The 18,658-nt window shown below is 39.7% G+C and overlaps 1 protein-coding gene across 2 annotated transcripts in view; it reads left to right on the top strand.

Moving 5' to 3' along the window:
* Positions 1-18,658, top strand: part of OTUD7A (OTU deubiquitinase 7A) — a 117,968-nt gene that overhangs the window by 57,317 nt on the left and 41,993 nt on the right. For both annotated transcript variants that reach the window (XM_018552276.1, XM_018552277.1), the window contains 2 exons: positions 7,384-7,566; positions 11,999-12,217. In XM_018552276.1, coding sequence (XP_018407778.1) covers positions 7,384-7,566; positions 11,999-12,217 — 402 coding nt within the window. The remainder of the gene's footprint in view (positions 1-7,383; positions 7,567-11,998; positions 12,218-18,658) is intronic.

The following is an 18,658-nucleotide window of genomic DNA, read 5'->3' on the forward strand; positions in this document are numbered from 1 at the left end:
GCATGAAAACGACGAACGCGCTACACATGTTGGGTATCGCCGCGCACGCCGGAGTGAGAGCAATAATTCTAGGGCCAGTATTTTGGGGTATCTCTAAATTGATGACCTGTGGGGGCTTTTAAAGCGTCTTTTATTGACTTTTTGGGGTACTGCAGTTTTTCGCTGTTTCACGGTCGCACGCAATCTGTAAACTGGGCATGTTGGGTATCGTTTTACTCGTTGTAACCTCATCTTTTATATTTCATTAAAAAAATTGGTAATTTGTTGTGTTTTGGGACATTTAATTAAATTTGTCACTAAATTTTGGGGTTTAATAAGGAGTTGCGCTAATATTGCGCAACATAAAAATTTTCAACTACCACCATTTTATTCTATAGGGTCTTGGCATTCAGAAAATATATAATGTTGGGGGGCAGAAGGAAGGACAGTGTCAGCATAAATTCAGAGATGATTTGAGAATCTGTACAAAAGACAGAAATTTCCCAGCACACTCACGAGCCAGCCTACAACAAAACACATTACATTGTCTAACAGTATGCGTTAAAAAGAGAAGTTTTAGTTGCACAACTATTGCAAAATATGTGGAAGCCACACTGCCTCTTCAAGGCTCCTCTGTGAAATGTGGTCCTAACTCTAATTTTTGAGAGCCTCCATATTGGAGCAGATATGTGAAAGACCCATAGCCAAGTGATACACCAATAAGCTAGTTAGGGTACTTGAATGCATTTTTAAGGTTTAACTCCTGAGTTTAGTGTCACTTACTAAATGTAATTGATGAAAACAAGGTGATCTGTTCCTATTTGTTTTTAGAAACAAATAAAGCTTTCCAGGGGCCCTAAGCCCTCACCACTTTATTCAAAACTAAAAAAAAAAGCTTTAGATGCACCTCACAGACGAATAATGAGTAATAAAAACCAGTCCCACTTAAACCATTATATAGCTACAGCATGACTGCATACAAAGCCAATACATAGTCATTTTGTAGTGTATTTTAAGCAAGCTTTAATATTTCTAAAATTAATGGGGTTCATATAGTTACCAACAACCAAAGGAGTAAAATTTCCAGTGATTTTCTTCTTCCTAAAACGCCTGATCACATCTGTGTATAAAGGATGTGTGAATAGCCCACCACCTAGTGGATGGAATTGAGATCATTACACATGAATACAGCATAATACCAACCAAACATGTAAGAAACAGCACTGCTTCCGTTCAGCAAAATGCTATAAACAATATTAACCAATCATAATGTAGCTTTCACTGATCACTAAGTTTGATTGGCTGTTACAGATTTCCATTGTGAAGTTTTGTTGAACAATCCCTTTAGATATAGAAATGTAAATTGTATACGAAGCTATACTGCTGTTTACCCCCTTTGGATCAAAACTATTTTTATATTTGAATGTTGGGCTTATTGATTAGGCAATAACCTTATCATTATTTATAACCCTGAAGTAATGCACATATTTGTATTTTTAAGGGGGGATTTGAGGCGTTTTTGGGTTTTATTTTCTTTTGCGACTATTTTTAAATTTTTGTAGGTTAGAAAATAATTTACAGGAAAAAAACATATTAGAAGAATACAATAAAGCGTATTTTGTCTATTTCTTTTGTATTCAGGTCCCTTGTGGTGTATTGGCAGCCCATTTAAAATAAATGTGCTTCCTTACCACAGTGCATGTTAAAGTGCAACATAGCAACGCATTCTGCAAAGGTCTGAATCCTGTCTAAAGGAAAAAATAACACATGAGGGTATAACAAATGAGCGAAAAGAGAAAACAAAACATCCTTTTTTATTATCAGTGCAGGCTGTGGATGCTCTACTGCCTCCAGAGCGTCTCCCTGCACTGCCTCTTTTTTTGGAGTGCTGACGCTTCCACTCCTCCGATTCAACTGTCTGTATCAGTTGCAGTTTATTATTCGCCTATACATAAAGGACTTCCTTAGCTTTTTTTATGTATATATTTTATACACAGTGAGGAAAATAATTATTTGATCCCCTGCAGATTTTGTAAGTTTGCCCACTTCCAAAGAAATGAAAGGTCTATCATTTTTATCATAGGTGTATTTTAAATGATAGAGACAGAATATCAACCATAAATCCAGAAAAAACACATGATACAAATGTTATAAATTGAGTTGCAGTTCAGGGAGTAAAATAAGTATTTGATCCCCTACCAACCAACAATAATTCTGGCTTCCACAGACTGGCTATGTGGTACACAGATTAGTCCTGTCAATTTAAGAAGGTGCTCCTAATGACAACTTGTTATGTATATAAAAGACACCTGTCCACAGAATCTCTTTCTTCCATTCAAACCTCACCACCATGGGCAAGACCAAAGAGCTGTCAAAGGACGTTAAGGAGAAGATTGTAGACCTGCACAGGGCTGGAATGGGCTCCAAGACTATCAGCAAAAAGCTTGGTGAGAAGGAAACAACTGTTGGAGCGATTTATTCGCAAATGGAAGGAATGCAAGATAACCATCAATCACCCTCGGTCCAGAGCTCCATGCAGGATTTCACCTCATGCGGTAAGGACGATCATGAGAAAAGTTAGGGATCAGCCCAGAACTACACGGGAGGAGCCTGTGAATGATCTCAAGGCAGTTGGGACCACAGTCACCAAACAAGGTCCCCCTCCTCAAGAAGGCACATGTACAGGCCCGTCTAAATTTGCCAATAAACATCTAAATGATTCAGAGAAGGATTGGGAGAAAGTCAGATGAGACCAAAATTGGGTTATTTGGCATTAACTCGACTGGCCGTGTTTGGGGGAAGAAAAATACTGACTATGACCCTAAGAACACCATCCCTACAGTCAAGCACAGAGGTGGAAACAATATGCGTTGGGGCTGTTTCTCTGCTAAAGATACAGGCCAACTTTGCCGCATTGATGGGCCAATTGACGGGGCCATGTATTATAAAATCTTGGATGAGAACCTCCTTCCCCCAGAACACTGAAGATGGGTCGTGGATGGGTCTTTCAGCATGACAATGACCCAAAACAGACCACCAAGGCAATAAAGCAGTGGCTCAAAAAGAAGCACATTAAGGTCATGGAGTGGCCTTGCCAGTCTCCAGACCTTAATCCTATAGAAAATTTATGGAGGGAGCTGAAACTTTGAGTTGCCAAGCGACACCCAAGAAACCTTAAGGATTTAGACAAGATCTGTAAAGAAGAGTGGACCAAAATCTCTCCTGAGATGTGTGCAAACCTGGTAACCAACTACAAGAAACGTCTTACCTCTGTGCTTGCCCACGAGGGTTTCTCCACCAAGTACTAAGTCATGTTTTGCTTGGGGATCAAATACTTATTTTACTCACTGAACTGCAACTCAATTTATAACATTTGTATCATGTGTTTTTTACTGGATTTGTGGTTGATATTCTGTCTCTATCATTTAAAATACACCTAAGATAAAAAATTATAGACCTTTCATTTCTTTGTAAGTGGGCAAACGTACAAAATTTGCAGGGGATCAAATAATTATTTTGCTCACTGTATAAATATATATTTTATACACTTTTGTATTTCCTGATAAATTTTAGACATTTTAGCAATTTTATGAATTTTTATCAACAATTCTTTTACATCTTACCTTCTATCCCGAGTGCTAAATTACTGTTTTTTGTTTTTATTTTCCTTGAGTGTGGTTGGGTATTCTTTGCAAAGTGAATTTTCACCACATTCATTAAGCTGAGTGAAAATTCCCCCTGCAAAGTGAGCAGGCTCTTTGCCTTTAGTAAATCATCTCCAATGTGTACACTTGGTTCATGTGTCCCTTGTACATGAGCTCTTGTGTGTGGACCTAAAGAGGTACATACTTTATATACACGGGGCACAGAGATGGAAGAAACTATGTATGATAGGTATATTAACCTCCCTGGCGGTATGATTATGTCAGGAATTTTGTACCAAAAGCGGTACAATTTTTTTGCATGGAAATTTGTTGTTTATACTCTGGGCCTGTAATTCTTAGTAAATCTTAGGAATAACTCACCTAAATCTGTCCAAACAAGTGCCCAGTAGACATCCCAGGTATGATAAAGTTTGAAACACAAAATTAAAAAATTCTAATATAATAAATGGCTCAAAAAGAAGCACATTAAGGTCATGGAGTGGCCTTGCCAGTCTCCAGACCTTAATCCTATAGAAAATTTATGGAGGGAGCTGAAACTTTGAGTTGCCAAGCGACACCCAAGAAACCTTAAGGATTTAGACAAGATCTGTAAAGAAGAGTGGACCAAAATCTCTCCTGAGATGTGTGCAAACCTGGTAACCAACTACAAGAAACGTCTTACCTCTGTGCTTGCCCACGAGGGTTTCTCCACCAAGTACTAAGTCATGTTTTGCTTGGGGATCAAATACTTATTTTACTCACTGAACTGCAACTCAATTTATAACATTTGTATCATGTGTTTTTTACTGGATTTGTGGTTGATATTCTGTCTCTATCATTTAAAATACACCTAAGATAAAAAATTATAGACCTTTCATTTCTTTGTAAGTGGGCAAACGTACAAAATTTGCAGGGGATCAAATAATTATTTTGCTCACTGTATAAATATATATTTTATACACTTTTGTATTTCCTGATAAATTTTAGACATTTTAGCAATTTTATGAATTTTTATCAACAATTCTTTTACATCTTACCTTCTATCCCGAGTGCTAAATTACTGTTTTTTGTTTTTATTTTCCTTGAGTGTGGTTGGGTATTCTTTGCAAAGTGAATTTTCACCACATTCATTAAGCTGAGTGAAAATTCCCCCTGCAAAGTGAGCAGGCTCTTTGCCTTTAGTAAATCATCTCCAATGTGTACACTTGGTTCATGTGTCCCTTGTACATGAGCTCTTGTGTGTGGACCTAAAGAGGTACATACTTTATATACACGGGGCACAGAGATGGAAGAAACTATGTATGATAGGTATATTAACCTCCCTGGCGGTATGATTATGTCAGGAATTTTGTACCAAAAGCGGTACAATTTTTTTGCATGGAAATTTGTTGTTTATACTCTGGGCCTGTAATTCTTAGTAAATCTTAGGAATAACTCACCTAAATCTGTCCAAACAAGTGCCCAGTAGACATCCCAGGTAAATATACCGCTGTAGCTCGCGGTATACTGAGACCACCGCAGCTGTGACGGATCCCGACATTACTGTCGAGATCCACAAGAAGTGAGTGAGCGACGGTATGTGTTCGCTCACTTCCCGATCTATTGAGCCGACTTGTGACAGTTTCATTGTCACACGTTGGCTCGAACTATGAGGTTGAGTAAAAATCCCTCACCTCATAGTTCTCCTTTAATGTATCACATGCACTGTGCTCAGTGAGCAACTAAGGGATGTATTTATAAACAAGCAAGAATTATGTAACGTTTCAGAACCTTTCAGGGTCCCTTCATCGGGCAAAAGTGACAAATTAGTGCAAGCTATCACTAACCCACAGCAGACATCCCAACTCTCCCGGACGCTCCGGGAGTCTCCCGCTATTAGATAGCGGTTCCCGGCCGCCCGGGAGAGAAACACTTCCTCCCGGAAAGGTACGACTGCAGCTCTGACGACTGTCAGAATACTAAAAAAAAATCAGAATAAAAACCTGCAGATAGCACAGGAAGCAATAGCTTCTTTGCTAACAGGTTGGGATCCCTGCCACAGTATATACCAATGCAATATCACAGAATTCCAGTGAAAATGCTCTCCCCAACAGTAAATATACACAAATGTGAGATAGAGAGATAATTTCACTTGTACACAGATGAATAAAGTAAGTAGGTTTGTTCTGTAAATATAATAACAATAATACAATTAGCCGTCAAGTAAGATCCCCTAAAGCTCCAATCTAATTATGTACAAATTTGACATCTAAAAATCACCGCCGTGGTCATAGCAACCAGGACACTATTAGCACATTTTTTTAGCACATTCCAGGCACAGGAAGCTTCTTACCTCTGTCTAGTGGCTATAATGCTGTATTTAACTGATACTACATTTAACTCAGAAAATATGTTCGTACCATTAAGTTCTGCCTCCATTCTCACAGAAAGAATGTACATGCACCCTAAGAATAAAGATGCATTATATTATGGTCATAGGCCAGTGGTGCAGACAGTATACACTGGGCACATAAAATGAGGGTACTGCTCATGTGCATTAGGGCAAACACAGGGCCCTGTAACTGTGCAGTGACATACTCTACAGAGTTGGGTTCAGGGGACTCCAGTACCTGAGACTTCTTACCACCAGAGCCATGCTGAGACTGTTACTGATCACCACTGCCAAGCCAGTGCAAGACCCCTGAATCTGCAGAAGCTAAATCCTCAAGTAAAGGGGGAGTGGGATCGGTTAAATGTAATAAAGGAGGCCCTCCAGTAACAGGAAAAGTCATATGGTATGACAACTTTTGACAGGCTCCAGTGCCTCTCCTTTATTAGCAATATACAGGTGAAACTCGAATAATTAGAATATCGTGCAAAAGTAATTGCAGTAAGTGCTGCAAAAGGGGCCCAAACCAAGTACTGAGTACATATGCATGCTTGTACTTTTCAGAGGTCCGATATTGTTCTATGTACAATCCTTGTTTTATTGATTGCATGTAATAATCTACTTTTTTGAGGTTGTGGATTTGGGGTTCTTGGGGTTTTCATGAGCTGTAAGCCATAATCATCACAATGATGACAAATCACGGCTTGAATTATCTTGCTTTGCATGTAATGAGTCTATCTCATATATTAGTTTCACCTTTTGAAGTTGCATTAGTGAAATAAATGAACTTTGCACGATATTCTAATTATTCGAGTTTCACCTGTACTTTAACACTACTGATGTGCAGACTACAAGCCCCCCGCCCCTCCCCCACCCTGCTTTGTTTCTTTGTATTATTGGGGTATTTAGTTCTCCTTTTTCCTTTTAAGAGCAAAATTGTTTATTTCTGTATCTCCCCATTTTTTTTGTTTGTGTAGCATTAGCATATGACTGTGTACACCCAAGTAAGGGCACCGTAGCATTTTATCTGCCATTGCATTTGACAGTGCTGTGATAGATTGTAGGGTGGGCAGATGTCTGACCACTATTTGTTCTTACAGCAATATCTGCCTGTCTATGACTAGCTTTATTAACCCGGCCATGTATATCAACACTACTCAGGAAATACCGTGTGCTCAAAATCTTACGTCCAACAATCAAACTGGTTTTCATGTCTGGCCTCTACAAAACCTCTCTATAATTAAATGAAATCGGTATTTGGCTGTGAATTATTGTACAAATGCTATTAGAATGAAAATGTATAAAGGCAACAAGCTGTCTCTATAAATGCTGCACATTTTGTCACTTGCTGTATAGTTGTTAATCTGCTTGTCAAACATTTCTACTTGTCAGGGAAGAACTGGGACCTCACAGCTGCTCTAAGTGACTATGAACAACTACGGCAGGTGCACACAGCAAATTTGCCTCAAGTGTTTAATGAAGGCAAATACTATAAGCAGCAGGACAGAGAAATCACCCAGCATATCAACAAGATCGACAGACCAAACCTCCAAAGACAAGATGATATCGCTCAAGGTATGGCAACTTTCTTAAAGAATGAATAGGGATTTCACAGAAGATTGCATATTTAGCATTCTCCTTACTAGGCTACCTATTAAAGGGAGCTGATTAGGATAGAAATATGGAAGCCGTCTTTGCCAACTTTGTGTAAATCTCTTAATATACAGGTCAGATGTTCAGACATGTCTGCTTGCATGGTTGTTCCAAGCCAGGGAGTTCACTTAGTACTGAGGTACATATATGGATTACTTCACCAAAGCTTGTACCTTCAAAAACAAGTTGGCACTGGCAGTTTCCATGACAGGCCTGAGACTCATGTTTTTTAGATTTGGGGTTTCAGTACTAATTATATGAGATCTGTGTTACCAAAGACATCACAGTATACACTAGTGTTCGTAATGATGTCACGGATTTCGCCGTGTTCATCCAGATTACAAAGCAAGATCACCAGCACTCAACAGGATTGATGCGTAAACTATTGCTGCAGTTATTGAAGTTACATCATGTCACATGCGTCGTAAAGCAAACGTTTCGGGGCCACGCAGGGTCCCTTCCTCGGGGCAACATAGTGACCATAGTATACATTTAAATACATAATCGAGTACCTAAAGAAAGCACTATTTTGTAAATGCAGTTGGGAGGATGGATTGTGATTTTGTTTTTTTTATAATAAAGTTTTAAAGGTGTTCTGGAAGAGTGGCCTTTAAGTTATATTAAGGTCAACATGTTTTTAAGTTATTTCAAATGCAGAAGAAATTACTTACAATGTATGCTGCTCTTTGATGTTTAAAACATAGTTTCCTGTGGAATCAACTGATCCCCTGAACAATGGACCTGATTTCCAGTATTAGGGTGGCTCCTTTCCCTTCCACGGGCCTACGGAGTCACCCTTGTGTGTGCTAGTAAGCTGTGTGCATCTCCACAAACACACAGGTACAGCAGGGCAAACCACTATTCTTCCCCCCTTTCCTTATCCCCCTCTCCTCCTTCCTTCTCCAAGCCAGTAGATGAAAAGCTGCTGAAGACTGTTCTGTCTCCTGTGATTTTGTACTGGACAGGAAGTTCAGGGGAGCTGAGCTGAGATAGTTGGAGACAGCTGTTAGGGAAAATGATGAGTAAGTACAAGTGTGAGTGCTTGGGCAAACATGTAAAGAAACACTTTGTAAGGCAAAGCATATTTGTTTCATCTAGACTTATTATTGAAAAGTAAAAGATTGAGAGTTTAATATATTTTTAAAGAGGAATTCCAAGAATTAACAAAATTAACCCTTGGAGTGTGGATACACTTGCACTGCAAGGGTTAACTCCTCTTTTTGGCCTAGGGGCTAGATTCTCTATCCCATCTGGCTGCTAGACCTGTCCTATGGATGTTATGTCTAATGCAGGTCTATTCACCTGGTCCTGCATTAGACGTCAGGATGCCAATGGACATAAGGGGAGGAAGGTGAGAGCTGACTGCCACAGGACTGAGGGTCAGGTGAGAATATCTTCTGTTTTCCGGCCCCACGAACAAAATGAGCAGTTGACCCTTGCAGTGTGGGAGTAGCCCCACAGCAAGAGCTAATTTTGTGAATAGCTGGATTTCCACTTTAAGCTCTACATCTAACAATAATTACACCCAACCCAGCACTAGTGAAGTCTAGCAAACGTATCATTAAAGGGAACACATTTCAGTTTTGTACATATTTTTTATGTAGAAGCCCCAAGAAATAAGTGCTTCAATTATAGTTTTTTCTGGTGCATATGGAGAATCTCATATTATTATTTTGATTTATTTTTTCAGATATTCCTTTACATGTTTTAAGACTTGAAAGCAAAAGCCAGCATACAGTTGATTGTGCAGGATAACAACATTTAAAGTAACACTAAACTCAGGAGTTAAAGAGGAACTTTACCCATATCTTCAAAATAACAACAAAGACACCTTTTAGAAATGTTTAGTAATGACAATCTACAAACATGTATTCTATATTATTGCAGGCTTTCAATTTTTTTGCATACCTTATTTATCTTTTCCTCTTCAGTCTCATCACAATGGCCATTTTAACTAAGGGCAGGTTAATAGATCTCCTTTTACTCCCTGGAACTCTTGGAAATGTGACCGGGACATGTGACCATCATCTCAAGGGAGGAACATGTTTTTCCCTGAAATCTTGAGAGATTACAGAATAGATGTTCCACCAATTCTCTGCTGATGTAACCTTCCCAGGATGCAATGCTTGGGCACAATTATATCATTTGTACCAAAGTGGACCAGGAAGTGGAAAAAAATAAATTGTAAATAATGGAAGATGATTTCATATCCGCATGCAGAGCTGTATGCTGATGTGATTTTTTTTGTCAAAGTGGGTAAACACCCATTTTAAACCATTAAAAATACATTCCAGTACTCTATTAAGATATTAATAGTACTCTATTTTCTATTAAGATATTAAGAAAAATGTAGCTTATTTGTGTATTACTGGGCTGTAGATCCTCAAATCATCTCTGAATTGGTCTTGAAACTGTTCTTCCTTCTGGAGGGTGGCTACTTCTGTCCCTCATGGTCCCTGTGTGTGTTATAAAGTAGCCCCCCACTCCAAGCTCACTCCCGTGATGGACTACAGCCTCAATACAAATTAGTAAACTAAATGTGAGATTGTAGTCCATCACAGGAGCGAGCTTGGAGTGGTGACTACTTTACATCCATAAAGGGTCCATGGGGAACAGAAGTAGCCACCCTCCAGAAGGAAGGACAATGTCAGCATGAATTCTGAGATTATTTGAGGATCTACAGCCCAGTGATACACAACTCAGATACATTTTTATTAATAGGATACTTGATATGTATTTTTAAGGTTTACCTCTTGGATTTAATGTTACTTTAAGTAAATATCCACAATAATATCAAGATCCTCTTCAGTCTGCAATGAGTATGCAACAAGTTTACAGGCCCATTGCGCATTGATGTTTGTGGTGGTACCTCTTGATTTTTATTGTAGTGAGTCTATGATTTTTTGTTGGTATTTGCTGTGATATCCTGCACAATCTGGTGCATTCTACTTTTTTTTTTTCTAGCCAGGTGTTGGTATGCTTACCTTTTTCTGGTTGTGTCATGGATGTTTTAAGGCTCTCTTTAGCTTTTTTTTGTTTACTGTACTGACATCAGAAGCTCAAGCTGCAATTTATCCAGCCTCCAGACACAGAGTGTATACAGGGCCAAATAGCCCAGCACAAGAAGGCTCCACACCAACAGCCTCCACCGCCTGTAAATACATGGCTGAATAGCGCAGAACCAGAAGGCTCTGCCCCAACCTTTACCACCAGGGTGCATAGTAGTCACATGACCACTTAAGAACAGCTGAAAAAGTGGAACCTAAATTTTTTTTACTAAATGATTGATGTGGATAGCATTAGAAAGGTATATGAAATGCATGAATGAAATTAATTAATGGTGCTGTTGAAGCATACACTATGAAGCACCTTAAACCGTAACTCAAGTGAGCGGAGAGTTCCTGTAAAAAGGAGAAAAATATTTTTTTTGTAAAAAGCATAGGAGTGTGAACAAGCAATTACATTGCTTAGCGTCACATTTTCCTTTATGCACGCACATTGTATGTGCCAATATGTGTGTGTGTAATCTGTGCCATCAACGAACATTATTGTAGGATTTTTACATGTTTTTTTTACACATTAATGTGTATCTATTTGTGTTAGCACACATTTTTGGCATAATACCTTGCTCAGCTCTCGGTCTCTTCTTCCTGCAGAGAGCAGTGACTGCCAATCGCCGCTCTCCGCAGGGATTCCCCTCTCTGTTCTTCCAGTGCTCATTGAATGGACAGACAAGGGAGGGGGCCGGCACAGCTGGCTCTGGCTCTAGCATGGCAGAGCCAGCTGTCTTTTAAGCAGCAAGGGGGGATTTGGACAATATGGTCAGGATCCGTCCTGGCTGCAGCACGGCTCTGTTCTGTCAGCAGGCATGCAGGTTATGTATGCAGGGCTGGCCAGGCAGGCATTAGCTCTCTATCTACTGACTCTGGGTCACAGGAGCACAATAGTAAATGTATTCCTGCAACTCAAACCAGGCATAAAGCCAAAAAAAAGGTTTGGCTTTAATTCTCTAGCTTCTCAATGGTCATGTGATATTACGGGTCCTTCCTCTTCTCTTCCAACATTTGCAATAGGTGGTCATCATTACTCCTTTACAGAGTGCCACTCATGTAAAAACTTGTTAGTAACATTCTATTCAGCAGTACTATGGGCTCACATGAAGTGGGTTGAATGACACTGGGTATCATTCAACCTGGAAAAGGAACATCATAGTGGATGAGCAGACAAGTCGGATTGAAAGCGAGTATAGTGGTGAAAGCTGCATTTTATTTTACAAGTGCAGGACAATTGTTTTTTTTTTTTTGTGGAGTGGGGCTTTAATGAGTTCTGCATTTTTCTTTTTCCCCGTGTGTAGAAAAAAGACTGTCGAGAGGCATATCTCATGCCAGTTCAGCCATTGTGTCCTTGGCTCGTCTGCATGTGGCCAATGAATGCAGCAGTGATCCTTTCCCTCTAGAGATGCCCATTTATACATTCCAACTACCAGACCTCAGTGTTTACAGCGAGGACTTCAGAGTCTTTATAGAAAGAGATTTAATTGAACAGTCGACAATGGTGGCTTTGGAGCAGGCAGGTAAGCAATGTGTTTCATCAATTTCTGTTTGAAAGTATTCTGATTTTGAATCTGCACAATAGTAAAATATAAAAATCACTTTGGTTTCATATTTTTATATTTTTCTGTATACCGCAATTTAAAAAAAAAATTTTTTTGAACATCTTTGTTTTTTAAGTTAGTACAGGGAAGCCTTATTTTATTTTATCAAAGACACTGTATTTATTGGTTTTGTTTGTAAAAGAGATCAGCTTAAAGGGTTTCTAAACCCTAAAGGGGTTCTAAACCCGTTTTTTGCATATATTTACTGCTAGCAAGCAGTAGATATTCAGGGAAGCCTATCCCACCTCAACCTAACCGCTCAACCATCACGTTCTCAAACAATTCATCCCCACGCAGCTCCCTCCTCATGTATCACTTCCCCCTCCCTTTTAGATTGTAAGCCCTCAGGGGCAGGGCCCTCCTTACCATCTTGTCTTGAATTGTATTGTGATTGTAATGCCTGCCCTATATTGTAAAGCGCTGCGCAAACTGTTGGCGCTATATAAATCCTGTATAATAATAAATTGCAAAAAGTAAAAAAAAAAAAAACTTACCCCGTCTTTGCCGCACGTTCCCATCCGAGAATCCGAAACGGCTCGGGTGGCCGCAAAGCATCTTGGGGCGGGCGCATGCGCAGTTCGGATTTTCGGCCGGGAGACGAGGAGAGACGTAAGGTAAGTCTATGGACGCGTGCACCCGCATGCAGACACCGTGGGATCGGAAGTGCCAGCAAGGACAGATCAGTCAACACTGTATCGGACTCCCGCCGCAGCGCTGGAGAGACAGATGAAAACATCAGGAAAGAAGAGGAAGATTGGATTAAGAGACAACATTTAAGTTAAGTGCTCACATTAACATTAGGGGAGTGTAAAAAAAAATATCCTTTAATGTAACTTTAATGTAAATAATTTTATCAATGTGTATTCTTGTTTGAGGGACCTTGTTTGTGATTGTTATATTTACAGAGTGGCAGCCATATTTGTTAATTACATAAACCGGCTCTGCATCCTCCTATGAATTATCACACTGTGGTTTTGCTTTAGTGTTCCTTTTTACAATGAGGTTTATTGTAGGTAGTCATTGTTTTGGTGGTAAACGGCTCCAGAAGACCAGCATCATCACCCTGAGTTGGGTGATGACGCTTGTCTTCTGCCACCGTGTTCCTACACTTGCCGTATGCACATTGTCTGTACGGCAAGTGTACGGACACCTTAACAGACAAGTGTCTGGTGCCTTTTTTAATATTTTTTTTTTTGCGACTCTATATAGCAAAATAAAAATTTAAGGTTGTGTGTGTGTGTATATATATATATTATTCTTTTTTTTTTTTGTCTCTACTTATTCGCTACATACAAGTAGTGGCCCAGCAGGATCCATATGAAATATTGAGTGCTTATTTATTGAAAGGTTGCATTGTATATAACAGCTAAACATTCTATACTTTACAGAATGGTTTACAGTACATATGTGCATATCTTGAGGCTTTCTTTAATGTTTCACCATTGGGCATGCGCCACTTTGTATAATTCACATAGGTGGAAAGAAACAGCAGCATTTAAAGTTTCCAGAACAAATAATCAAAGTAGAACTTTGAAAACAGATGAAAAAAGCAAGATATAATAGTGCAGATGAAAAAACAAGATATAATAATATGAATGCAATCAGCTGAATAGCTACTTGAAAATCAACAGTCTAAACGTCTTGTTATAGCAGTGTTTCCACATGGGAACTTTTGTTTTCTACGTCTGTGACAACATATACTTGTCTCGCTGTTCAGAGAAGGGAGAAAAGAACGACCCAGTGCACATGCACGGCTAACCTCTTGAAAACCGGCTCTTTTACGCCTGACCTACTTTAGTTAACCTCCTGGCATCCCACTACATTTCATATATCAGGAGATTTCTTATTTAATTGGATTCCCCAACTGGCTGCATATTTTATATTTCAAGGACATTTGTAAACAATTATATCATCAACACCACAAGGAACACCAAGAATAACAAATTGGTCCTGTTCATTGAATGTTAGAGATGAATGTGAAAGGGGAAAAGTGAGTGTATCTATGTGGGAAACCGATGTGCTTATGTTTTGGTGTATTGAACACATTAATTAAAAATAACACATATGCCAATTAATAAATGATCTGATTCCTGTGAGTAAAAATTAAAAAAATAACTTTACATGAAACTGTAGAAACGTTATCCAAGAAAACCTTATCAGACTGCTGACCGCAAAACCTGTCAGATCATATTTTTGTTTTATGGTACCATAAGATATTCCTATACTTCATTTTAATGGGGGATAATCCCTCCCTGAACCACTCCCTCAACTCCAAATGTCAGTCACATTTGTTGACCAATTGTGAAGGTTTGGGAAGGCAAACACTGAATTCCTAGATGAATTTAGAGTTTGCATAAGGGAGCACCCAATGTTTTGGGTTCCCAGGGCACTCTGTTATATAAACCTTTTAAGTTTCAGCAGTAACTTGTATAGTATTTCTGTGCCAGATGAACTACATATTGGTCAATGCAGTCACAGTTTAGGTACTGTCTTGATTAGTTATTAGTCACAGGGTGCTGCCAAACACGGAGGTGTGGCTGGGCATTTTACTAGAAAATCTACAATACTTTGGAAGTACAGTTCAAATACTTTGTAGTGTAAAGCTGGCTATACACTGTGGGAATTACGGCCAGTTCTTGATGAACCCTTCGAAATTTATTCAGTGGGTGGCCATGTCGGTTCCATTCCATCCATCATACTTAGATCAGAAAATCAATGGAAATTTTTCAGGCACACCATGACGGCAGCCAGTCGACTGCCACTGTCAGAATACAACAGCCTACTATGAGATTCATCCATCCATGCTATTTAGTGTGGATTGAGGAGTCTGTTATATTTTTTTTTGTTCAGTCCACGGGGTTGAATGGAAAAAAAAAAATGAACAGTTAATGGCCAACTGAAGTTTTTGTTTGTTTCTAATACAAATGGTGGAAAAAAAAGAACTTTACATTTTCAAAACCATTATAGTTTTCCTTTTAGAGCTTTGTAGGGCTGTCACTGTGCATAACTGTTTTTGTAAAGCAGGCAGGATTTCAGCTTTAAGGGCATGAGAGGCTGTCACTGTACATGGCCGCATTCCCTGGCTGTTACACACACACCTAAAGATAAGTACTAGCTGCTCTCCATTTCATCTCCGTGCGTAAAGCCTTGCAATTAACACCAGTGAGCCTTTAAGGTGCCTGATTCACAGGGGGCTAGTCAGCAAGTTAAGGTCACAGAATAGGAAAATTCAGCTTACATCACATCCCCGTTTTAAATAGATCACTTAAATGGCCTTAACATGTGTAGAGGTAAAATCCCCTGTGGAGGGTGCAGGGTAAGGGAGGGGGGAGCTGTACCCCATATTACCATTCCTATACCTAGGGTGATGGATTGATGAAAAGGACTGCTGGGAATATCTTGCTGCAAAGGGCATTTATTGCTGCTCTGAATCAAGGAACAAATGAATGTACACCAGTGCTAGTGCCACTAGCTCTGGTGTACACTTCTCTTCAGCTGTCTATACATAAAACATTCCAATCATTCACTTCACATAATCAGGCTCATGAAGAATTCTCTTTTTAATCCAACAGGTAAGCATTTTAAAGGTAGTAAACTACAATAAAATATTATCTCTCTGCAGAGTACAGTGGGGATCTGGGTGAGCATATCCATCCCAAAGACTTTATTACCTAGACTCCCAAGATGATCTTCAGCTTTTAATATCCTATCGTGCAAAAGCCAGAGAGTTCTTCTTTGTTATTATATGCACCAGATTAATTTTTCACTTTTTATATGAGAGCACCGTGTTGTGTTGCCCTCATCACAAAATGATCTCCTCTGAATATAAATTGTGTTATCCAACTAATTCTGGGTATAATGAAACATGGTTTATACACAGCCACATCATCCATTCCCAGGTCCTTTAAGAGGATCTGTGAATGGAGAAACTTCAATGCAGTGGCGTCACCGCACTATTAGTTAATTCATGCTACCTCTCGTTCATGTTACTGAATGTCCATACCCTATGATTTTTAAGGTAAAAAACTATAATAAAGATTTAGAGAGCTATACATTTAAAAATGTCCACTTAGCTGTTAGTATTTAGTAATGTAATTACTTGGAATTTTCCTTCTGAAATGCTAGCCTGTATTGTGTTAAAGTAACCTTTCCTGGGAAAAAATTAGGGGGCTGCCATTGCTGACCTTTTTAAAAAAAAAATGATCACAAATAACTAATTTGCTGATCCCCTGGCTTTGATAATTGCACTGCAAGTATGCAGGTAAAGAAAATCAGAGTAAATTTAAAAGGCCATATCACAGTATTGTTCTGAGTTAGCAACTCAAAGTACTGAAGCAAAAAAAATCTACATGACAGAGAGACAGCCAAAATTTGCAGAATGAGAAATCTGACATGGCAGCCTGCATACTATATACTTCATGCATTCCTGCATACGAGGAAAGCTTCCTTTAAGGCCCATTGGGTTAAACCAAGAAAAAATATATTGTATGTTACCGAGAACAGTGCCAACTGCATTCCTTTATGATCCATGCATACCGTAAGCAGTGCCATATACACCCCATCCATAGGCATTGTACCAAGACCCTAATTGCATAGCAGTCTCTCATTTGTCCTTAAACACTTTATCATATGAGGTTTGCCCTGAAGAAAATAGTTTTCAATAAGAACACCACATGCCCGGGTGTAAGTGCAGGTCTAGAAACGATTTGTGGTTAAACTGCACCACAACCGGTATCTGGGATACTCTATCCCTTCTTCAGCTGACGAAGCAAAACGGAGAAATCCAACTATATTTTTTATTCCTTGAACTTGAGAATCACATGCCTGGGCAGCAAGGTTATCGATTGCTTCCTTCCACTTCAGAAATTATAAATGGATTCAAATGTAGACCAGATTATAGGAAACAATTTGTATTTAGGGCTTTGTAAGTTTTATGGCAGGTCTTTACCTTAACCACAAAGAAAGAAATGACTTATTGATCTGTACGCAGTCCCAGTACAACACAGCGGCACACTGCATGCAGAGTACACGAGACAAAGAGCTGTGATGATCTGCAAAGGACAGTAACCCTTAGCAACCAATCTCATTTCAGTTTACTGCAGGCTTCGCATTGAAAAATTTATTACCATTAACAGTAAAAAGAAAAAAAAAAGATGTGGATGAACAACACATTAAAAATGCATACACACTAGGAAAGAAAGTGGTTCAACACATATAGAAAAGGGGTAGTCACAGTTCCTAAGGAGACTCTCTAAAAAAATGTAAACTCCTTCAGATATAAAGTGCAGACACATTAAAGTCCCTGCATAAACCTGTACCATCCTGAAGAACCTGCGGTTATAAGCAAATGTTGAGCTATTTGGACAGTGAAAGCTCTGGCCCATCCGCATCAAAGCTTGCCTGCCCCTTTCTGCCTCCTACAAATTTCTATTGAAGACTGAAGTGGGCCAAAAAGGAATGTGGGGAGGTGGGACACAACAGCAAGCTCTAACACTACTCAGAATTATTGAAACTTTGCCTGACAGAATCACTGTGTAGTCATGCCTCATGAGGCGGGCACCTCTAGGTAACTGAACTTACCTGAACTGCCGAATCGCTTCTCTGTTAGAGGGTTATTCACTAATGAGCTGAAGGATCCAGCTGAGCTTCGGCTGATCCTTCGGCTCTCTTCAGCCGCCTCTGCCCTTCGGTTCAGTCGAACCGAAGGGCTGCTGTACAGGCTATTAGCCCATACAGCAGCCAAGCGGCTCAGCCGAGCCGAAGGCATATGCTTCGGCTCGACCGAGCCGAAGTGTCAGCCGAAGCGTGGAGAAAGATCGGCCGCAGCTGACCGATCTCCACGCAAATGACAGCTGATCGGAGCCAGCCGTGATCTCACAGCTCGCTCCACCCAGTTGTAGTGACAGATCAGCTTCCCCAAATGACCTGGGGACATTGAACTGTCATTGAACAATAACAACTGGGCGGGGCCGGCAGTGACGTCACGGCCGGCTCCGCCCGGTTGTTATTCATTGACTGGGACCTGCTAGAAGACTCTGGCAAGTGCCGGCCAATAAAAAACAGTTGAGCGGAGCTAGCTGTCTTTGCTAGCTTCGCCCAATTGTTTTTCTTTTGCCAACATCTTTGCTTGCGTTTTTTTGTTTTTTCTTTAAACTATTTGTAATGTTTTTTTTAACATTTTCCTATTTTCTTACATTTTAAAATAATTGTTCAACTTTTTTTTTATTTTTATTCATTTCACTTACTTTCTATTCTGCTCGGTACCTCGAAGGCTATTCACTTACTGCCGTTGGGGCGAACGGCAGCGAGTGAGCTGCCTGAGCCGATCCAGATGTTGGATTGGCTGAGTCGAACTCCTTC

This window comes from Nanorana parkeri, unplaced genomic scaffold (assembly GCF_000935625.1).
Source record: "Nanorana parkeri isolate BGI_ZX_2015 unplaced genomic scaffold, ASM93562v1 scaffold82, whole genome shotgun sequence".
Classification (NCBI taxonomy): Eukaryota; Metazoa; Chordata; class Amphibia; order Anura; family Dicroglossidae; genus Nanorana; species Nanorana parkeri.